This window comes from Scomber japonicus, chromosome 4 (genome assembly GCF_027409825.1).
Source record: "Scomber japonicus isolate fScoJap1 chromosome 4, fScoJap1.pri, whole genome shotgun sequence".
Classification (NCBI taxonomy): domain Eukaryota; kingdom Metazoa; phylum Chordata; class Actinopteri; order Scombriformes; family Scombridae; genus Scomber; species Scomber japonicus.
In genome coordinates this window covers 12,702,806-12,726,484 of record NC_070581.1, presented here as the reverse complement: position 1 = coordinate 12,726,484, position 23,679 = coordinate 12,702,806, and the positions used below count along the sequence as shown (strand labels likewise).

The 23,679-nt window shown below is 37.3% G+C and overlaps 2 protein-coding genes across 3 annotated transcripts; one reads left to right on the top strand and one right to left on the bottom strand.

Moving 5' to 3' along the window:
- Positions 1 to 832: 832 nt before the first annotated feature.
- chdh (choline dehydrogenase) lies at positions 833 to 16,203 on the bottom strand. Of its 2 annotated transcripts, XM_053317379.1 has the most exons (11): positions 16,151 to 16,192; positions 14,778 to 14,878; positions 14,427 to 14,681; positions 14,060 to 14,290; positions 12,275 to 12,441; positions 9,843 to 9,994; positions 9,604 to 9,733; positions 9,224 to 9,358; positions 7,927 to 8,069; positions 5,691 to 5,793; positions 833 to 5,355 (listed from the first exon to the last, which is right to left on the bottom strand). In XM_053317379.1, exons 2-11 carry the CDS (start codon positions 14,867 to 14,869, stop codon positions 4,937 to 4,939), a joined length of 1,827 nt encoding a protein of 608 aa, XP_053173354.1. In that variant the 5' UTR covers positions 14,870 to 14,878; positions 16,151 to 16,192; the 3' UTR covers positions 833 to 4,936. The 2 variants fall into 2 exon arrangements, with proteins under 2 accessions (XP_053173354.1, XP_053173353.1); XM_053317378.1 differs by having other exon boundaries at positions 14,427 to 14,878; positions 16,151 to 16,203.
- A 744-nt stretch (positions 16,204 to 16,947) lies between these two features.
- On the top strand, positions 16,948 to 22,413 carry LOC128357541 (uncharacterized). Its single transcript, XM_053317905.1, has 12 exons — positions 16,948 to 16,977; positions 17,064 to 17,143; positions 17,239 to 17,263; positions 17,898 to 18,005; positions 18,875 to 18,975; positions 19,200 to 19,332; positions 19,616 to 19,648; positions 19,799 to 19,834; positions 19,915 to 19,944; positions 21,120 to 21,206; positions 21,612 to 21,904; positions 21,993 to 22,413. The coding sequence occupies exons 1-12, from the start codon at positions 16,959 to 16,961 to the stop codon at positions 22,410 to 22,412; spliced, it is 1,365 nt and encodes a 454-aa protein (XP_053173880.1). The 5' UTR covers positions 16,948 to 16,958; the 3' UTR covers position 22,413.
- The last annotated feature ends 1,266 nt before the right edge of the window (positions 22,414 to 23,679 follow it).

Genomic DNA, 23,679 nt, shown 5'->3' with positions numbered 1-23,679 from the left:
AAAGAGTATCCTTGTTCTGTTCATCTCAAGCAGTGAGAAGTACTGGAAACTGTTTCAAGGTATGACAACAGTTACAGGGCTATAGCTTCTGTCAGCTACCCAATATATGTATAATCGGGACTCTGCAATTTGTGGAGTAAGTGTTGTGTTTTTGCAACATTAAAACAAATCCCTCCAAATCATATATATTTTGTTATTTCAGTTTTCTATCACTAAACATCTTAACCAAAATACTAATGGTGGGAGACAGCCACGTTTGAGCTTGGACTGTGGTATGTCTTAAAGTATTAATATTTTCTCACCAAAAATTTCACAACTGGGCCTCTAGTATACTATATATATTATATGCTATAGTATAGTATAGTATAGTATAGTATAGTATAGGGAGGGGAATTTCACTCCTGCATCTGATTGCTTTACAGATGAATTAGTGTGTCAAGATAGTTTGAGCTATGAGATCCTGAACACCAACGTCTGACAGATATTTTGGGTTTTCTTATTTATAAATTCAAATATATTGCTGGGTGTACATACAGTAGTACTTGGGATGACATTATTGATGTTAGCTGTTGCCTTTTATTTGTAGGGTTTCTTTTTGTTCAAACATCAGTTTTAGTGCACAAGATGTCCAAAACAGCTGCTGCCTGTGAAAAGAGAACACATCCTGCTTGTGGGTAAAAACACTGAACAGAAGCAATATGTGCTCTGCACATCTGCTCTACCACTGCCAACTGTAATAATGTTTTCAGGTCAACTTTTAACAAAACACTGGGTTGTGACAGGGCATTTTTTTAATTCTTCAATCTGTGTGCTGTTGTCTGTACAATGTATGTACAAAATGTATGACCTGTGCATTCAAAGGGCTCCTTCAAATATATAACCAAAACATTCACACACATAATATACAAATATTATTCCTGATATTTACTTATTCGTTTGACATTTATAAATTAAAGGTTAAAGATATGTGATCTGAGCATGACTGATGCAGATAACCCCTCCACAGATCTACAGTTGAATTTCACCCACGCCACAGCAGGGTATGAGCTGGCACCTGATGCACTCATTTCTCTTCCTAAATATACACACACAGATTTTAGTGGGCAACACAACTGATCAAATATAACTTATGCATTTTTCTAACTGCATGTGAATTGTAACTTGTAACAGATTCTGTTGTTATTACCTCTGTAACTATCCAGGTGTGTTGATTAACATGTCAGGGGAACTGTGTAATGAAGGCTGCCAAAATGGAAAAATAAGATACTTAAAGTGGTAATAATGTGAAACATGCTCACATACCTTAAGTTTGTTTCTGTAGTTATTCTTGGTTTATGGCAATCAGTGGTTGGTTGACCGATGAGCTTAGCAGCAAAATGAAGAGTACCGCAAAAGCCATATTACATACACACACTACGCACCAACAGTCTAAAGACCTCCAAAGAATGCAGCGTCTCACACAGTTGTGATTTAATCTCTGGTTGTTGTTGGGATCAATCCGTGATCCTTTCTCAGAACATCTGGGAAATGATCAAGAGTCGGCCATGTTTTTTCCTCAGCGTCTACAAAAGCTTTAGTCTGATGTGATGTTGTTACAGAACACATTAACACAGAAACAGGGATTGCAGTGAAATGAGAAACATACAGATTATTACTGCTGCTCAATAAATAAAGTCCAGATCAAAAACACTTTTAAATGAAAAACAAATGAGTGTCATCACTGATTAGTTTTACACACATCACAGTCCACTCTATATATTGATTAAACCAAACCTTGTGGATCACATCATGCCATAAAAAAGCATCTGCCGTTTATTCACAGGACAATGATCCAAATATGTTAGAATCTAGAGTTTATCAAAAACAAATGTAGTGACAAGAAATAATAACATGAAGCTTTGTTGTATGTGCAACTGACAGCTTTATTTTTTTGTATTGTTCCACTGCTTTACAAATGTTTATGAAATGAAAACAATGTATAAAATCTGTATAGTATTTGTAAAAAATAAGTGATGAACTTGAACATTTCTGCTTTCTACCTACTGGTTGTATGAACATTTAAAAAATATATATAGCTGTATTTACTTTGTAGCACAAGTACTAGTACCTTTTAGATTTTGTACCAACGGAAAGCAAAAACCCTGTTTTGTACATTTCAATTCTCTTAAATATCTGCCTGAAATTACAATGAAACTGCTGAAGAATTTTGTAAGAATCACTGAATAAAGTAACGAGGACAAGGTCAGGATGGCTTCTAGTGTTTGTTTACAATCATCATCAGAAAAACTAAAACATGCAAACATAAAAGCTGTAAGAATTTTCAGAATGATTTTCCCTTTATGATCCATATAATACTCCTTCATTAGGACATAATGATTTCAACATTCAAGTAACATTGTACAACACTGCATATAATGTAAACAATTATTGTCACAGTAACGAGGCTGAGCTAAGATACTTCATAGTGTAGTGCAAAGCTTTATATTAGTATCATTATTGTAATTCACTGTATGTAATTCATTTCATTTCAATCAATACTTCATGTGTTCATGTATGAAGCTGATTCTAACATCTACCTAACATTAATGTGTATCAATCCAGGCTGGATCAAACTAAAACACACTTCAGTCACATATACTGTATATGCAGTAATTCACATTGAGATCTTTTAGGCACCAATGTATCAATGTATGAATCTACACTGATCAGTTATACATAATCATCTTCAAATACTTCATTGTAAACATCCACAATACATATAAAACATATTTATACATTTACACAAATGACTGATTTGTGTGTATTTGATCTTCTGAGCTATACTTTGCTTTTTACTGCTATTAAAACTAGGTCTGAACCAAGAGTAAACTAAAAGCTGTGAGTTTTAATACCTGAGCCCTCAACATCAAAGATAAAGACATATGGCAGATCAGCCAAACCAATTTACATGACAAAACTGGCAGAGAGGATCCGTTCTGCAAAATCATAAATTCTTCTAAACATGCAATGATGCCATTTGACATTTAAGAAGAGTGTTCCTTTAACTGTTTGTACCTCTTAAGGTGTGTCCACTGTTAAAATCAAGAACAAATGTGTATGGTAGGGTAACATATCAAAGTTGGAATATGATTGCATTATGAAATCATATTTAAAGGGCAATGCAAAACATTTTTAAGGGGAAGATTTTTTTTAAACTTTGTCGAGGTTGAATCAGAGTTTTTAGAGCTCTTCCTTGAAGCCCTGTTTACTTCTGTTCTGTTACATGGTCTGTTTGTTTAGTTTTATTGTCAACAATGTGTGATTGCTTACGACCGTTGCCAGGAAACAAGGATGCCCGGTTGGCTGCATGATGCGTGCAGGAAAATCGAGGGAAAGGTGGATGCCATTTAAGTGTGGCTGGGGGGGAAAAAAGGATGGCAAGTATGAACTTGAAAGTTTTAGGGTTAGGGTTATTGCCATTAATGCCCTTGAGTTATCCTGACATGAGTATATGAATTATCCTCCTGTGGGATTGAGGATTGTATTCTGACTGCAATGAGGACTATTTCTCTGTCTGTACCCAGGCTTCAATCGGGCTCATGCAAGATCATTTTTATATTTTCATACTAAAACTTGCTTCATTATTTTCGGCAAGGATTGCTCATACGACTGTTGCACGAAAAACTCACAAACTGCCTGAACTTGTTGCAAATTGATCGTTTCAGCCTGTTCAGGACGTGTTATCATCATCATCATAATCTACAGCCCACAAACGGCCATGTAAGGCTCTATGTTCTGCTCCGTTTCATTCACAAGTGTTAAAACACTGCACAGCTTCAAATCCTCCTATCAGTAGACAAAACAAATAGTGCAGGCTGCGGGCACCACACATCAATTTATCTGGAAGCCCTACAAGGGATTATCTCAAAGGTTATCAAAGAAATATCTGTTTTAACTGGAAGGAAGGAGACTGAATGCATTGTTTGGGTTGGGTTGATGTTATGTCAGGGCGCAATTTACATTTTTATAAGACTTTAATTCACCATGGTCATGTGCAGCTGTAAAGGGTTGTAACGTCAGAGCGTACCCAAACAAGTCACAGCTGATGAATTCTTCATATTTAAAAAGGTCATGTTAGGCAAATAAGATCAAATTTTCAGAGGAACAATTTTCCATTACATCCACAGTGACTGTGCAAACAATCACGAAGCACCAGCACACAGCTGACTGTAGAATGTCTAAGTTTAGAACAATGAGGCAAGAGAAAGTTTGTAGTTGGAGACTCACTAGAGTTACAAGTAAAATCAAGCAACATAGATGTGTTTATCTTTAGTATTGGCTGTGTTGGTCCCACAGTTTAAAGTTCAATCTAACTTTGTACACCTGAGTAAACATCTGGTTTTAGTTATGAAATGCTCAATAATGACACAGGGAAAGAAACAGTTATCAGGATGTCTGCACGTTTCATCACATTAGATTTAATATCACTAAAGATGTGTAATTTAGAATGGAAAATAAAACCAATCATTATTGAATAATATAAGGAAGGGACAGAATGACTGCTGTCTGATTAAAACAGTCACTGCACCAAAAGATGTAAACAGGAAAAACTCACTGTATTCAAGACCAATTTAGAAGACACATAGAACTTCATTATTATTATTACTACTAACCACATCTAACTTTGATATGTTACCATGTGTACAATAAGACAAGAGGCTAATATTATTAAGTTACTCATACAATAAGAGAATATGTTTACTGTTGCTTAATATCTGATTGTGGACCACTAGTAATGCTCCCCCAGGATGCGTTATGTCATTTGTTTAGTTATCATGGAGACATGGATGCAAATACTTGCAAACAGAGAGAGAGGGATATGGTCTAATTTAATCTCTCTTCATAACTCATCCCCTTACTTGCATGCTGAACAGGTCAGGCTGTTCTCCTCCTTTTTTCATCTCTGCGTGTCAAGTGTTGGTGGTTGGTACACTGGAACTCCTAGATCAACAAGAGCAGGGCGGCATCTGATGATGTCAGCAGCCTTTTCTGCCATCATGATGGTTGGAGCATTCAGGTTGCCGCTAACTATGCTGGGCATGATGGAGGCGTCGACCACACGGAGCCCCTCTACACCCAGAACTCGTGTGTTCGAGTCCACAACTGCCATTGGGTCAGACGGTGCTCCCATCTTGCAGGTGCAGGAAGGATGGTAGGCGCTGTCGGCCTTTCGGCGAACAAAAGCGTCAATGTCAGCGTCAGATTCTACCTGATGACCAGGTTGGACTTCGGGACCACGGAATGGGTCAAAGGCCTTCTGGGCAAAAATCTCTCTGGAGAGTTTAACACTCTCTCTGAACTCCCACACGTCAATATCTGAGATGAGAAGACAGAAGAATGAAAATCAGAAACTGAATTTTTTTATGTCAGTCAGCCCAACTCCAGGCTCTTCCTGAACATATCTCCCCATATTGCCAAGATACACTTGAGATTAATGTGAATATTTATTCAGAGTTGCAACAATGACAGCAATGTGTACACATTTTTCAAAATACTATCCTCCTTTCAAGTGACAGATGTTCTCTGGGTGGATCTCATACTGTATGTAAAAGCAGGTGATGTTTATGTAGTGGATTTTCTTGGGAAATAGGGGGAAGCTCTCAAAACCTTTGATGGAATTGTTTCTTGAAAGTTCAGTGACTGGATCTTACCAGTGGATAGGTAGTTTGGCTGGAGAATCGGGTGATCCAGCGGGTTGGAGCTCTTCAGCTTCATCCAACCGATACTGGTGCTTCTCATTGGTCCCACATGAACCTACAACATCACATTACATTAATTTGCACACTTTAGTACAAAGCAGCTTACAAGAAATGCTTCCAAACTCAAAAGGAACAAAAGCCAGACAAGCATTTCTGGTACACTGATAACCTGATGAACATTATGTCTCAGCAGTGGGGGTGGGGATGGGGCAGGAATTTACAGGAAGTGTTATCTTGATGAAATCTGGTATGAACAGACAAAACAAGTGCTCTTGAAAATGATGATGGGTTCATTGTGACCTTACATTCAGAAAATAAGCCAATGATAGAAAGACAATAATTCCCCTATTTTAGCTGTTTCGATGTTGTAATGGAAGTCACATGTATTCATTGTGTAACAGGAGACTAATTTAAAACATTTCATGCACTGTGCAATTTTGCTGCCCAATTTTAGTATACTCTTCATTACATTGGCTCATTATTTGCTGTACATTTAAACTGTCATAGCCCTCTCCTTCAGTCCCAGTTTACATGCTATTCAAATCAGTTAGTTACTTTGGCTTAGCATTTAGCGATAGCTTCTCTCTCTCTCTTGTTGTTTAATTATATCAAACATTTATGAAACATTTGTAATACTTCTATTGAGGGCAATTGCATTGAGATAATTGCCCAGCTCTAGAGGAAGGATAATTACAGTGACCAATATTTTTTTTTCAGCTTGAAAAAATACATATATTAAAACCTTTTTTTGTGCTGTGAAAACCCCACCCTTGTGTTAGGAGTAGCTACAGAAATAATAGAAATATGTATGATGTGCACATTAACTTGTAAAACTCAAACCCGCCCAATCTTTAAAACACAAATAATCCAATGACAATTTAGCTGATGTGTTACACTTGTATGTGACTATTTTGCCCATGTACATGTAACATTGTGATAAGGTTTGTAGCACTTCAGTAGAAGCCTGCTTTCAGGAGTGTGTAATATCTTTAGTATTTCCTGGCTTTTAGATTAGATTACTCCATGCTGTTACACTTCTCTGGAAAAGAGCACTGCCTCTCTGGAAATTCTACAAAGCTGCTGTTGGTTCATTACATCTATCACAAGGTGGTTTTTCCTGTAATGACATCAGTGACTCTGTAAACGCCCTTTGTCTGCTGTGTATTATGTGGGGATCTTATTAGACTTTCCTTACGCAGATCTTACACCATACAATTTTCACAGTGGCAGACTTAATTTCCAAAGTCAGACAGAAATCATGGGAGTTTTACTGAAGGTGCGGTGCGCTCCTGTCATCTCAATCGTTAAGTGTAAGGTGGTAATCTGAGTTGTTTTAGGTCAGTGCCAATCTTTTCCTAGTCTTGGCCTAATGACAATATTCAATGTGTTTGATATTATCAATATTTATTATATCAATTATCATAGTCTTTCAGTCTTGGTGGTGACGTGACACAGTCAACAACCAATAGATGAGCTCTAACCACACTGGAAGCTCTATTTCACAGCTGGCTCACAACTCACTGACAGCCCCGCACAGACCTCCATGAAAAATGAAAAATTTGCAAAAAGAATATAGTTGTAGTCTTTTAAGTAGTGACCCTACAAGATTCACAGTCTTTATAAAATCATAGTCTGAGACTAGCCTGTGACTAAAAACTCTACCTCTTGTCTTACTCCATAACATACTGCTTTGCAAAAGACACAATGCCCCTGTACTCGGTTAGCAGAGAGGGCCTTCAGAAAATGATCCTCGGGCTTGAAAGAGGAATTGGCTACATGTGTGAGGAGCATCATGTTGCTATTACAACAGATAACTGCACTGTCATTATGAAAGCTGTGGAGCTTAATCAATGGACATAAACTTTAGGTTCTCAAAATCATCAGTAATGATCCATTTATGATACCGTTTTGTATCATATCACAATTGTAATCGCAATATTTTCCACAATAATCGCAATATGTTAAATCACTGAAGTCAAGTTCAAGACTTAAATTGCCACAACAGTACATATATCAGTTTAATCAGGAAATCTTGGGTGACAGACTGTTGAACAAACAGACAGAGCACCAAAATAAAACTACAGTTGGGGAGGCTGCATATTAATGGAACTTTCTGATTAAACCTTTATCGTGTTTTCCACCTGCACAAAAAGCAGATAGGTTTCCTAAATACAAGTCACACACACACCTGATACGCCTCTATCTTGGAGGCAACTCGTCCGTGGTCGATAACCTGTGAGGGCAGGAAGTGAAACTGGATGTCAGGGTGTGAGACATGCGGCCGACTGCGGATGAATCCTCCACTCTCCAGGTGGGCTGTTGCTCCATAGCCTAGGGGACAATCGTCATGGTATGAGAAACAGCATAACACTGGCGTCAAAAAGATAAGATCATGTATACTTGGTTTTTATGAAGCTTTGTACTGGCAGACTGTGAATTGTCAAATTTCAATCTGTTGTTTTGAATGTTTCTGATGAGTTGCAAATGTTGTAATGTTATTAGTTTGTGTTTGTATTCATTAAATTGTGCCCAGACTGTTGATTGTCAGTCTGCCCCCATCTGTAACTTATGTTCTGTTCCTCTGACTCAAAGCGTGCTGCCAGAGGAAGATCAGGTCAGTCTTGTCTTAAAACATACTTTTATCTGAGAGCCTTTCCCGATGTTCTGGGAGATTTTATGTCCTTTAAACAGTCTGTTCTTTCACTTCTTTCCTGTTCTTTAATGTTTCCTACACTAAATTGTTTTTATGTTTTGTCTGTTTTATTTTGCTGCCTTTGTGAACACTTTGTTACACAGATTTCACAAATAGCTCTACAAATAAAAAATATTATCTTTTTATTTTGTGTTTCTCCAGTTTTTTTTTGTCATTTAAAAACTTTTTTTTTTGTGGCCGTCCTGAAAATGGGAGAGGAAAACAGCTGAGTTAAATTTAACATGTGTTTCATCTAACGTCTGATTTGACTGTGGAGAAGCGTGCTGTGAATATTTACATGTTAATGAGGAAAGGCAATTTTGTTCAAACTCTTTTAACTCCATGATACACACAGTTCTTATTAACCCACACCTCTCCATGACTGATATCGTTAGCTTGTGACTAAAAACTCTACCTCTTGTTTTAAGATGTGAGCAGGTGTGAAACGGTAATCTTTCAAAGTCTTCTAATGTATGGGTAGTATTAGACAGTCAGAAAATCATTGTATGAATATGTATAAATGTTTGCGTGAACTTTAAAGGTTAACATGCTTAGTGATAATTATATTAACCCACGCCTCTCCATGACTGACATCTCCTGAATTAACAACACAAATACATTTAACTAGATTTACTTGAAGGGAGGAAACATGCTCTCTTGATTTAAAATCATGTTCATGTATTTTCAAGAATAATGTCTATTCAGTGATATCAACTCAGAAATTCACTACTGGTGCAGAGCAAGTGGGACAACGTGTTTGCTGTCATATACAAGTGTGGGTGCCATTGGTTACCGGTGAACATGGTGAGCCACTCTAGACCTATCTTGACCATGTGGAAGGGTTTCTGGGACTTGTAAAGGGAGATGGGCTGAGTACACTGCTGCTGGACATACAGCTCCAAATGATCCTGCAGGTTACTGCCAACACCTGAGAAACGACAGAGAGAAAAGAGGGAGACAATGAAATGAGTGTTTGCTGTGTTTAATGTGGCCATGTGCTTATCATGAATATAATTACTTAACAATCAGCCAAAACTGCATTAACCAGAACCTTATTCCTTCTTTAATAATAAAGTCAAATTTGTTTTTTGTAGATGAAACTTTTGAAAGACTTTTGAATTACTTAGATGCTCATAAAAGAGAGATCTGTATATGCAAGTACACACAATGCACCTGGTAAGTGTTGCACCACAGGGATGCCAAGTTGTTTCAGGTCGTCAGCATTTCCCACTCCAGACAGCATGAGAAGGTGAGGGGAGTTAATGGCACCTCCGCTCAATATCACCTCTTTATCTGCAAACACCTGACAAGAGAACAGAAAACATGATTTGTGAGTTTGTGAATAACAGAAACACCCAAACATAACAAATACACCTAAAAACTGGATGACTAATTTTCTCTTTTATACCTACCCTCTTCTTCTGTCCATCCTGTGTGTATTCCACACCCACAGCACGGTTGCCATCAAACAAGATCTTGGTTGTCAGGCAGTGCACCTCCGTCTTTAGGTTGGGTCGACCCAGGACAGGTCTCAAGTATGCGCTGGCTGTGCTCCACCTCTTCCCTGCACACATTTGGACAGCGAAATGTAGACAATACTAAAGGGTTGGATTACAAAAATATAAACTTTGCTTTTTACTTACTGTGTCATGCACAAGTGGCCAGCCCACATTGCATTTAATTTTCATTAAATCATTTCGGAACATGTGAATGCACAGATATAGAGATAACAAAGCCACCACAGTTTCATAGTGAGCTGAACATGCCTGTATGCACGCCTCCAAAACGTTCAGCAAAGCATCTCGCCCTGCACCAGAGCTACTCTAGTGACGTTTTGATGGTTTGTTTGGAACATTTATGAAATGGTAAAATTTCTTTCCCATGCTTTGTAGGTGTGACCTTTTTGCTGTGTCATCACCATTCATAATCTATACAACCAGTAGTTAAATTACTAAAGCACTAAATTCTTTAGAGAACAATTTTTAATGTGTTTTATAGGCATAACTCTCAGAATGTAACAGAATGATGCATATGACTTAAAATGTGTCCCAAGAACCTCCTAATTGGTCGGGCTGAGGTCCAACCACCATAGTCTCTCAAAATTCTGTGGAAACGCTGATCAGAATATGCAATAATGTCAATTCCAATTACCTATGATTCATTGTTTACAAGTACAATGAGAAATAAACCAAAAGCCATTGTGGGATTTGTTCAGATATTATCAAACAGTAACTAGAATATGACAAAATAAGTGAAGTACAGACGAGTGAATATTACATCATAATAAAATATTCTTGGATTATTTTATTTTTTTACATATGCTATAGGAGATTTCCATGTCAGTTTGTGATCCATTATTAGACCCAAAAGTAAATTCAAATACTCTTTCAATATCAAGTCTATAGATTCCATTTACAGACAGTGAAACCTTTTCATCCTTTTTTGATTATCAAAAAACATTCATTTAGTTTTGGTATAATTAATTGCTAACTTTTTTTTTTTTTTAACTCAGACCATTGTCATTTAAAATGCTAAAGCTTTTAATTTATCTCCCAGACTAAAGAAATGTAGTCATCTGCAAACATACACTCAGATGTATTACAGCAAACTGTACTTATTATTGTCTGTTATCTAGATAGATCCTTAACCAGTTTGGACAACATGGACTATAAAGACACCAAAATACATTTGAAGTTGTGAAAAATATGTTGAAGTAAGAACAAGACATTACTTACATTACATTGCAAACAAAGAACTTTGTCTTCTACAAATAAAATCAGCCACATAAAAAGTTCTCTTCTTGAAACAAAGCTCAAGTTCCTTCTAATCTCATAATCATTCATCCAGGAAAAAAATCATCACAGATTAAGGTCATTTTACTGTTGCCCTTAAATCATATTATATAACCATAATAAAACATCAAATGGACTTCGTCTTCAGTCTCACCTAAATCACACAGCAAACAAAGTATGTTCTCTCAGTAAACCTGCCTGTCTCTATAGAAAATGTTGTGATGATACATGACTATTCACACAAGATATCTTTGACTTTCAGATGAATTCTGTTTCACACATGGCTCTACACTGTTGTTTTTCATAAGACAATATTTTCTTAATTTCTATAATTTAATTAAAAAGGAGGAGTTCTCAACGGTTATTTGTTAATCATTCACATATCCTGCAGTTTATGACCTGATCTACCACAGGCAACCTGGGGTTACTAATCCTTGTTGCAGTTTTAGTAGTTCCTAGGGCTGGGCAATATGACCAAAATCAAATGTTCGCAATATATGGTAATCCCAGTAACGATACCTATCATGATATAGCACATCTTAATTCGATAAATGTTTTAATGATCTAATTCACCGTCTTTCTTACTGCCAGCACTCGCTCTCATCATTCACTCTGTAGCTCGCTTGACCACAGCTGTTAACACAACAGTGTCAGCTCCGTGTCCCACCGTTCTGTTGACAATCTGGCTCTGTGACTACTTCTCTAGCCAGTTTATTGGCAGAGCAACGCTGTCCCCCATTACATGTCCGGACCTTTTAAGCAGAACAGTGAGGTGCAATAAAGATGCAGCATTCCTACCTTGGACACGCTCTCTTGAGAGCAGAGGAGCTGAAACTAAACAAGTGCACATACATTTAATAAATAACAAAGACAGTCTGAACTGTCAAGCAATTTAATCAGCACAAAAGATGGACAGACTCCAAATGATGAATAATACTGCTGTGGAAGAGGGTGATTTGTGTCCCAACAATATAAACGATAGATGTGTTTCTCTCGTCACATGATATATATCATCTTATCTCACAGCTGTAGTAGTTCCTTGTCCCTCTTACCTTTATAAATGGTCATGTCCATCCAACCCAGCCCTTCCTGTTGGTGTCCATTCATGTCATCAGTGAAGGGGTATCCTGCCTGCTGACCAGCCTCAATAAAGGCCTTGTGAAGGGGATGGTTGGTCTTCCCTCTAGACACATGAAGAGGTCCACTGCCTCCCCGGTACCTACAGTGCACACATTAAACATTTCACAAGCATGTAAGCAGTTCCATTTTAAAATTCAGCATGGGGATGATAATAATGTATTGGTGTACAAGACCAATATTATAAAGATATGAATCATTTTAAGCAGTGCTACCTGTCTAAAGAAAACTGTTCAACTAGTTATTCCGATAACTTCCATGGAAGCGAAAATCCAGTCAAAGCATGTGAGTAAAAAACAATATCAAAGTCCTCACAGAGACAAACTCAAAAACGATCCAAATTGTCCTCAGCTGCTCTTTGCATGTGTTTTTAAAGCAACAGTCATCTTTTTGATCTCTAAAATGTTTCTAAAAAGTTTTCAAAGTTGCTTAATATGAACGTCGTCTAACATAAGAATGCAAAATAAAAATGTAATATTACAATGTAAAAATGTCCTTATCATGATGACAATGTTAATATTAAAATGTTATGTCTATGTCTTTCACAATAACGTGTCTCACCACAATGTTTCACTTCTGCCTTTGATCTCAATTTCCAAGACCACAAAAGGTTAAATCATCCATTATTTAACAAGGACCATCTGTTCCATCTTCCCCTTTTTTTTATACTGACATTAAATTGGTGAATTACTAACCCTAACCCTAACCTCCAACACTGTGACTAAGTTTTGCATAAGGACTTCGTCACCGGACATTTACTGGCAACATTTTCCGATGACCAATGAAATGATCTGATGTCTTATGAGTCACTGGGACCACGTATGAGCACTGCCTGTTATGCCTCCTTTTAAACTTGGTGCAAATGCATATAACAATAAGTCGCACCGGTGTATAACTCACAGTCTATTTTGTGGGGGTGTCATGTGGGGGGAAACGCTTGTTTATTTAAGAACACATTAACTTAACATATTTGATACAGTGTGTATCTGTGTGCTGGCTGAGTCCCAAAAAACTCTTCATCAGAGCTGTCACTGTGCGCAAATATTCTGCTCACCAAGTGCACTGTCCCAGTATTTACAAATACTGAAACAATATTATAAAAGATATGAATCTGAAGTGCTACCTGTCTAAAGAAAACTGTTCAACTAGTTATTCCGATAACTTTCATGGAAGCAAAAATCCAGTCAAAGCATGTGAGTAAAAAACAATATCAAAGTCCTCACAGAGACAAACTCAAAAACGACCCAAATTGTCCTCAGCTGCTCTTTGCATGTGTTTTTAAAGCAACAGTCATCTTTTTGATCTCTAAAATGTTTCAGATACAAAAAGTTTTCAAAGCTGCTTAATATGAACGTTGTCTAACATAAGAATGCAAAACAAAAATGTAATATTATAATGTAAAATGTAAAAATGTCCTTATCATGATTGCAATGTTAATACCAAAATGGTATGTCTATGTCTTTCACAATAACACATTCTTTGATGCATTGGATGGATGGCCCTTTACATACCTATAATCATATCCAGATCCAACCTCTCTCTGTATTTTACTGGTGTTTAGGACACACCGGTGTATAAGACTCACCCCACTTCTCAATGCGTTTAAGGTGAGTCTTATACATTGCTTTTTTACGGTAAGTCAAAGATACACCAAGAGCCTTCAAATAAAAAAATAATCTCCAGACATTTTTGTGAGGTACCTGTCTTCTCCCAGCTCATGGCACTGAGCTTTTCTGAAATAAGGCAGACAGTGTTCATAATCCCAGCCCTCGGCCCCTTCTCTTTGCCAGCGGTTGTAGTCTTCGGCATGCCCACGGATGTATACCATGGCATTGAGGGAAGAGGACCCACCCCACACACGTCCCCTCGGCCAGTACATCACCCGGTTGTCCATGTGGGCCTGAGGTAAAGTGTGGTAATACCAGTTATACCTGATCGGGAATGAAAATAAATACAGCATGTAACAGACATCTGTCAGAGTATCAGTTAAATTTTCTGTTTTTATGCATTTGCACCATAACAGTTCAAGACCAGTGAAAGACAACTGAAATATTTGAATTACTGTACTTGTCATCACAGAGGTTGTAGGTCAGTGCAGCTGGCATGTGGATTTTCCATGAGAGTCGTAAACTACCAAGCAACATGTCTTTAGGCCCTGCCTCTAGCAGCAGCACAGACTCATGGGCATCCTCTGTGAGGCGGTTGGCTAGGACGCAGCCTGCTGACCCCGCTCCAACAATGATATAACTGTATGATGGTGTTTTCTGATTGGCTGCAGGTGAGGCTGAAGAGTTCCAGTGAGCAGCTGTGGCACTGAAGCATCTGTAATGCTTGGAGGAGGACGAGCAAGAAAAGGAAGGGCTCAGGTGTCTGGTCCTTTGGACAAACTGACATTCTGGCAAACAGGTAAACAGACACCTGCTGTCCCTCATAAATCTCCCCCGAGTCCTGCTCACAAGTTGTCGGGCGCCGGTTTGGCCAAACATGGCCAAAGACAACATGGTGGTCATGAGATGGTTCTGAGATGAACGAGAACAACACATATTAAAGGACACACTGAAAAGAGCAAACAGGAAGTGGCACTTTTATATCTGATGTTTCTGAATAAAATTTCCATGTCCAAAAGTCACATTCATTTGTGTACCTACTGTTCCTCTAATTATGCAAATTGTGGTTCCATAGACTTTAAAGAGAGCTTTCTGGCTGATATTTTGGATCCCTTGCATCATAGTCATTACTTGTGCTTCATCTTGTCCTTCTCAAAGTCACTTTTAAAATTACTAGCAGTTAAATGAACAACTAAACCAAATGTCTTGCCTGGAGCCTTTGTTTGTTATGGTTCATTCACTGCAGTGAAGGAGAAATCAAATGCTTACTGTACATTTCATTTTGGCAAAAAGGGATAGCATGTCTGATAAAGTAAAGATGTAAAACTATTTTCTGTTGCATCATCACTTTGTGATTCAGCCTGATTAGACTCTAAGGTCACACCTATGCATCTTAAAAGGAAATGTAGTAATTTTGCTCAGAGTAAGGACAAAAGCATGCATCTCTGCGGGCGTGTGTGTGGGAGAGTTTGAGAGTTTTAATGTATCTTCCATGTAAAAGGCTACATTGAACTGTCTCAACAATGTTTTATTAGAGGGCTATTTACTATATTGCGTTTACTACAGAGGAAATGTGTACAATGTTCTCATTCAGCCTGGCAGACATATCTAGGTCAGGACTATCATGGCAATGTGCCAGCTATCCACAACACTTTTACTATCCAACTGAGCTCTGCAAACTTACAAATGCTACCTCATTATAAACGAAGACACCACAAAAGTCACTGCAAGTGTCAAGCAGCAAGGTGTCTTCATGTTTTAATAAGCATGAACGTTCAAATTAATCTTTTAAAGCTGGTTTAAACTGATGTAATGTCGCAGCCGCTAGCTTAACGCTACCAGTAACTTTATAGTCTGAGCCTGCTTCACTGCCTAACCTAGTAATCTACATTTAACATAGATTGACGCTTGATTCAAACATATTTTAACCGCTACAAACAGTTTAAAAGATGTTTCAAACTATATTAAACCATTGTAGCTGGATGTTAAGATTTCTTTCAGGACTTGTTTATCCGCTGTGTTTGTTTAGTTTTACTATTTATTTCCGAAGCTCGCAGCATAACATGGAAATCCCTGAGTACTAACCAACTTTACAAACTCACACTGTGGTGGCCAGAAATGTGTAATGTCAACACAGAGACACACGATGAGTTGGTATAAGAAACTGAAATAAGTGGATCTTACCGTTTTTAGCAGAGCTGGACAAGTTTAACCTTTTACCCCAGCTGAGGAAGCGGTCAACTACTGTGGGCGGGACTTAACCCCCATAGACTGTATAAAGACATATCCTGCTATTTCAAAAGGATTTCTCACTTATAGGCTATTCAATGTGGAAATGATTCAATGAAAAAGACAAACAATCAAAAGTCATCTCTTTATTTGCAATGGAAATCAGGTCCAAACTGTTGTGACATCTCACATCTAGATTTGTATTGATATTTGTAGTTTTCTCCTAAAAAAAGAACTAGAAACAATATTGAAGAGATGTGATATTAAACATTGACCGCAGTACCAGAATTGTTATATGTTCATTTTCTACTTTATGTGAGCAGGGTTAGGGTTAGGTTAATTCATACCTGGCAGAATTGTGGGAAATGGATAGATAATCTGTATATTTTCTCTTTTAAATCTAAAATAACCCTAACTTTCATCAATTATCTGAATCTTGGTTGCCAAGGATTCAACTCAATTTCTGACAGATTTCCATCAGGTAGAACTCAAGGGTCTCTATTTCTGTATAACACATGAATTCACTTCACTTTAGTGTGATTTAAGTCTTTCAAATGCCATTGATTCTACTAAATAAGTCTACTAAATGTAATTAATCTGAAGACTTTATGAAAATCACACATTAACATAGAAAGAATACCGGATATATGAGGTCTTTTTCAATGGGAGGGGTACAGATATGTGGGTGGGGTTTAAATTGGAAATAAATGAACAGAATACGACCGGAGTTTTACAGCAGCGGAAAGGTACTCACGGGTGCGTAATGGGTAAGGGGCTACACGGTGCGTCAGTGCTGAGGATGGATGGTTAATTGGATTATTAAAGTGTACGTATCCTTCACTTTTCTATTTGTGCCCTGTGTTTTTAGGCAGTCCGGTCTTCATGATGTGGGGGATCACACTGATACTCGTCTCCTCTGTTGCGGCTCAGGTGACAGCGAATGAACCTGTACGTTTCCATCTTTTAGCAAACGAGCCATTAATGATTTCAGTTCAAAATAACAGTGACTTAAATTACCTTCTTTCTTTTTTTTTAATTTGCAGGAGGTGCATTGTGGTGAATCTCATGGTATGTTGTTTCATTCATAGTATGGAGGAGATCTATCACCTTTAATGTCAAAATGTTTTTAAAATCTGAAGGCACTATTGAAGCAACAATATGGTTTGACCCAAATAGGTAGGCCTATTTGTGGCCAATATTTAGTTTGAATTATACTTATTATCCAAAATATTAGGCTTTCTTTCTTGCATGAAAAGTCTTTATGTGGAATTTTTGATCATGATTGGACACTAAAACATCCCATGAGGTTGTTATAGAGCTAGAATGACACATGAAGTCAATGGCTTACATACAAGCCACCAAATAGACACAAAAAATAACTTAGAATTAAATAAGAATGGTATTACCAGTTTGAACAACGGCCACAAAACAGATATTTATTTAAAATGTGACTGAAATTGAATAAAGTCAGTTTTCAGCACATTTTTCAACTTGATTATAACTAAATATAAATTAACATACATGTTTGGACAGTACACTCATTTGATATGCTCTTCTCTCTCTCTCTCTCTCTCTCTCTCTCTCTCTCTCTCTCTCTCTCTCTCTCTCTCACTCTCTCTCTCCCTCTCTCTCTCTCTCTCTAAATACAAATATCAACATGAACACATTATGCATTAAGCAACAATATTATTTCTCATTCCAGATTTTCCTCCGGTCAGTGACACTTCTCCATCTTTCCTGGCGGACATGAAAGCTGAGCAAGTGGCAGGAACACATATGATTAATATAAGCTGGGCAATCAACATTGATGGTAGGAGATAGCACTTATAATGTTATATTTTTTTTTTCATATGGAAACTTATAAAAAAAACATTTGATGTTGGCTTTAAGACTCTTTAACATACATCTGAAGAAAAGTGTTCTCTGCTTCTTTTGAATTTATTATGAAATACAGTACAACTTTTAAACACAAGCCAGTAGTTTATTATTGATTATTACTGATAATCTGCCGCAAAGCTTATCCAGTGACTGTCATGGAAATACATGGGTATCCTTCTCAAGTGATGTATACGCACTGAGGTTATTTGTCTCTGTGGTCAAGTTGGTAACCTCAGTGCGTGACTGGGAAATAGTGTTTCTCACTTCTTTTTCCACAGTATACGTATGAAGTCAAGACGAGAGCTGCAATGATTAGTTGATTAACCAATTAGCTTCCAACTATTAAATTATACTTTTAACTGTTTTGATAATCAATTAATTAATTGTTTTGATTCCATTTTTTAAAGAAAAAAATATCCAAATTATCTGATTCCAGCATCTCAAATGTAAATAATTTCTGGTTTATTTAGTCTTCTATGACAGTAAAGTGAAGATGGACTCTTACAGACAAACCAAAACATCTGAAAATATCACTTTGGACTTTTCAAAACAATGCTAAACATTGCTCACCATGTTTCTGACATCTTAAGCAACAACTACTTGATAAATCTAGACAATAATAGACAGACTAATCAGCTGTGAAAATACTAAGACTGTCCAACTTGGTCAACTTTTCAAGTGATTTCAGATTCCCTTCAATGTACTTCAAGGTGGTTTATCGCAAAAAATGTACCCTAACCCTAACCCCCCCCCCCCCCCAACACCAGCATTAAAATCGTGTCATTTTCTGTCTCTCTGCAGGTAGCATCCAATATTTGACAGGCACTCGTATCGTAATGGATTTCTCAATTTACCTCTGTACATACAACCCACCTTTGAATGAGACAACCTCCACTTCACAGGTATGGTACAGTTATGTGATTACATTCATAATCCATACATATTAATTACATACATATTAATATAATTTTAATACATTTTATTAATATGGGATGTTGACTAAGGATAAAAACACGCCTTTGTCTGTTTAAGCTGTGATTGTTACAAAGCATGCATTTTAAATATTGGACTTACCAAAGGGTGAAAGAATCAAATGTACTAATTATTTTCATCTTTTCAAATTTAGAAATGGTTTCATTATTTAGTAAAAGCAAGCCCTGGCTACTACTCTATTCAAGTTGCCAATCTGCCTTTACCACCGACTAACAGCGGCCTGTCTTACATATACAAGGAAGTTACAATACATAGTACAACAAACCGTAAGTTATTTTTTAAATTTAATTTATTTGATATTGATGCTCAGCCAAGAAGCATCAAAAAGTAAAGACAGCAAAAACAAACACACAAATAAAAAAGCGAAAATGTTTCGATGGGTACAAAATATGTGAGAGAGATAAATGTGTTTTGTAATATCTCAGTCATGGTTGCTGTGTTGTTTCCATACAGGCAGCATGTTCTATCTTTAACTATACTTTTTGAATATTTCACTTTAGTTGAGAAGGTCTCAAATGTTTCAGCCTCAGTCTTTTTTTTTCTTAACAGGTAGAACCTCACCAAAGCCTCCTGAAGTTAAAGGTGAGCAATCCCATGTCTTGTACATGTGTGTATATAAATTATTCATAGCAAAGATGTTGTTTGTTCTATCTTTAACTATACTTTTTGAATATTTCACTTTAGTTGAGAAGGTCTCAAATGTTTCAGCTTCTGTCTCTGTTTTCTTAACAGGTAGAACCTCACCAAAGCTGACTGAAGTTCCTAGAAGTGAGCAAAGATTCATAGCATTCATAGCAAAGATGTTGTTTGTTCTATCTTAACTATACCTTTTAACTTTTTCACCCCAGTTATGATGATTGCTGAGACCCCTACTCCAGGTAAGACTCCACAATTACTGAAAGTGCAGTTGAAATATATATATTTTTTTCTCTCTCTCTGCTACAGTACATTGTTTTTATTTTATTTTTTATTTTGTATTATTATTAGTGTGTGTGTGTGTGTGTGTGTGTGTGTGTGTGTGTGTTGGGGGGGGGGGGGGGGGGGGGGGTTAATTGTATGTTTTAATGTTTGGGTTTTATTTTTATTTCTCAAATTGCATGTTTTTATGTTTTTACTTTCCAATTCTTACTGTTAAATGTTTGTTTTATGTAAAGCACATTGAGTTGCCATTGTGTATGAAATGCGCTATATAAATAAAACTGCCTTGCCTTGCCTTACAGTAAAAATATCTGGTCTGCAAATCATATACAGTATACCATGTTCTACTTTGAGAACAAATCAGAAACTTTTATTATTTTTTTTACATATATTTTTAATTCCATGCTGGTTTGCATACTTGTTTCCATACAGTCAATAAAATCGCTTCATTCACATCATCGGTCTTTCATATGCTAATGGTCACACTGAGCCAGACAGCAGCCTGCAACAGAAGAGCCACAGACTCTGACCATAACACACATTAGCTTTCCTGCTAAAATCTCCTTCTTATAAAACTTACAAACATGAACACACTTCTTGTCCTGGACCTTAGCTTGTTGAACGACCAACAAAAAAAACATTCACTGTGGAAAAGTTAATAACTGTTTGCAGGCTAGATAGTTTATTAGCTGCTCAGTTGCAAACATTAAACACCTTGTAAAAGTACCTGCAGATGTCATGCTAGTATGTTCTGATGCTGCAGTGGTCCTTACTCTTCATGTGAACAACACACTGTCTGCCTCTGGCTTGGAAATGTCTTTACTGCCGGACCTCAGCGTGTCAGCTCCTATCATTCAAGACACAGACACCAGACACCTCTACAGTGGCTGAGAGCAAAGGCGGAACTTCCAATATTTCCCTAAAATGATTTTCCCTTCCTTAACCCTAACTATTGGCAGTAAGAATTAAAAAACACATTTACATTATCTTTGCGAAAAAAGGAATGGATGACTAAATGTGATTCAAGTTGGACTTAAATGCACTGTCAGTACATACAGTGAATCAGTTACATCTCAATACAATTACATGATGTAAAATAAGGATTGTATTTTTGTATATATGTTTATCCTTGCAGAACCGAAAGCACCATCCAGCCGCACAGTGGCGGCCATTTTTGGAGGACTGGCCTGTTTGATGATCCTGACTTCTTGCATAATTTTCTGTAAATAGAACACTTTTAAAACCTATATTATCTCTTATTATATCATGATCATTTATTTTATCTGTGCACAACATGGTTTATGTCAGTGTAAATTAGCTAACACATTCCTTTGTGACAGATGCACAGGCTCCTCTACCAATCGTGTACACATGCTTTGCATATGTCATCAATTACTTACAAACACTTTTAGAGCAGACTGCAAAACACCCTAGCTTTATCTACTCTACTGGCTAAAGGTCTTACCATTATCTTAAAATGGAAACATGCTTCACATCCAAAATGTGAAGGTATGATGAAAGACTAAAATGCATCAATCTTTTGTACAATTTAGAAATCTCGTCTAGATTTAAAAAAATGTTTGACACAGCTACTCTAAGCTGAAAATAACTAACCACTCCTTTCCAGTGTGTTGCAACTTATCACAGAGAAGCTATGGAACGAACCTCACTACAGCATTGCGTTTCAAGAGGTTGCCTACATCTCCCACGGTTCCTGTCTCTGTCCTCATGGTCTACCCTGCTGAGAATTTAGCCTTCCAGCGGGCCGTGCTAGCCTTGGCAGAGTTCCTGCAGTGGCATGGTGGCTGCAGTGTGGCTATCGACATGTGGCAGCAGGGGAAGATCGCCGAGCTGGGGCCGATGCGCTGGCTGGCAGAACAGGCCAAGGCTGCAGAGCAAGTTCTCATCATCGCCCCACAGGTAGTGACTGTAAAGTTGTATGTCAAAAATGGAGTACGGAAAGATGGAGTACATGCCACTGAATACTTTTCTTCTCTTCTTCTCTCAGCCCTGCGACTCTCCTCCCAACAGTAGCTCCCCAGGACCCTCCATCCCAGCTGCAGCTCATGACCTTTACCCCCTGATTCTCAACATGGTGGCGAGTCACGCAAAGAGTGCCACAGAGCTGGCTCAGTTCTGGGTAGTGCAGATGGGTGAGCAGCAGGACAAGAGGCTCGCTAACCTGCCGCTGGAATTGGGGGCCTGCAAGAGTTTTTGTTTGATGAAGGACTTGAACAAGCTCTGCCAGAGTCTTTATACTCAGAGGCAGGATGACAAGAAGAACACATTAGATCTGTTCTTTAGACCAGGGATTGCCTACAGTGAGAAGGATACAGTGAAGTTAAGAGAAACTGTTGAAAAGCTAAGCGGACATCAGCCAAGCATTTCCAGTGAGCCTCAACCATTAAAATCTGTTATCTCTGTTTGAATGTGTGCAATTGAAATGTTTAGATTGATGTAGGTTCAAATTTCAGTTAATTAGTTAGTAAAAGTGATTTCATTTTTAAAAATCATATATTACTAAAGTTGTTTTTGTTGAGGAGGAAGGTGTGAAAACCTGCAGCTAACATGCTCAGACCATGTATAAATTATAAATTGCTTAAAGGTGGATGAACACCAATGCAACAAAGACATCATTTGTTAATTAATGGATGGAAGAAGTAATTTATTTGCTGTATTTTTTTAATGATGGTTTAATCTGTAAAACTTAATTAAAGAAGCCAGAATACATTTTCTAATTTGCTACCAACTATAACTACAGGCTTTATGATATATTTATTACATTATATGATCAGATCCCTCAGGATTATTATTGTTTTAGTTTATTGTATAATTAAGGAAAAATTGATGGAATTTACCAATTTAACTTGCTTACTGTTTAAATTCAGACACAATTTATGAAGGTGAATGATGGCTTGTTGGCACTGTTGCATCAAAGCAAGAAAAATCTGAGCTCATATCCAGCCTGGCTGGTTGTGGCTTTTCTATATGGAGTAGTTTGCATGGTCTCTGGTTTCCACCAACAGTTGGAAGCTGTAAGTTGCTCGTAAATGTAAATGTTTTGTTCTGTCCATGCTAACTTTCTGATATACAGATTTCCAGGGTATAATTTGCTTCTGACTGCTGCATGCTACGGTTCCTGCACCTTGCAATCTTAGAAAAGACTGGTTATAAAAAAACTGATGGTTCATGTTGTCCTTTAAATTGAGCCATACAGTAGTCATTAAACACCATGAGAAACATTAATTGATATATAAACTATGTGATTTAAGAAGAATATGAAAAACACGTGTCTATTGCAAAGGTCAGCTGATGGCAAGTGTTGACCCAGTGGGCCCTCTGCCAAAGCCTTTAACACTAGTAGCAGCACCATATGCACCACTATATAGTTACACTATAAATACAGTTCAACTGATGAGAGGGGTATATATAAAAATTGCTATGTATGTTGGATCTGATTTTTCAGATGCTAAAATGCATTTGTCTAGGTGTGAATTGATCAACTATTCAACTGTGCATAGGCAGAGAGGTAACTATGTCAAATGTGGAAGCCTGTTTACATCAGTAAAAGAAAAAAGTAGAAGAGTTAGTTGTCATTTTAACAATCATGACATAATTACTTATTCAAAATTATAAGACAAAAAATATTTTTTTAACCTAAATCATGAGATCAAAACATTGTGATATTAAGAAGT

Excerpts from the sequence above, each read along its gene's own strand:
- chdh (XM_053317378.1), bottom strand. The coding sequence starts at position 14,869 with ATGACCACCATGTTGTCTTTGGCCATGTTTGGCCAAACCGGCGCCCGA. Across the intron at positions 9,359-9,603 it reads TGTGGTGCAACACTTACCAG|GTGTTGGCAGTAACCTGCAG; the intron begins GTGCATTGTGTG and ends GTCGTTTCTCAG. Across the intron at positions 5,794-7,926 it reads CCAAGATAGAGGCGTATCAG|GTTCATGTGGGACCAATGAG; the intron begins GTGTGTGTGTGA and ends GTGATGTTGTAG.
- LOC128357541 (XM_053317905.1), top strand. Across the intron at positions 17,144-17,238 it reads AGGTGACAGCGAATGAACCT|GAGGTGCATTGTGGTGAATC; the intron begins GTACGTTTCCAT and ends TTTAATTTGCAG. Across the intron at positions 21,905-21,992 it reads TTCTCATCATCGCCCCACAG|CCCTGCGACTCTCCTCCCAA; the intron begins GTAGTGACTGTA and ends TTCTTCTCTCAG.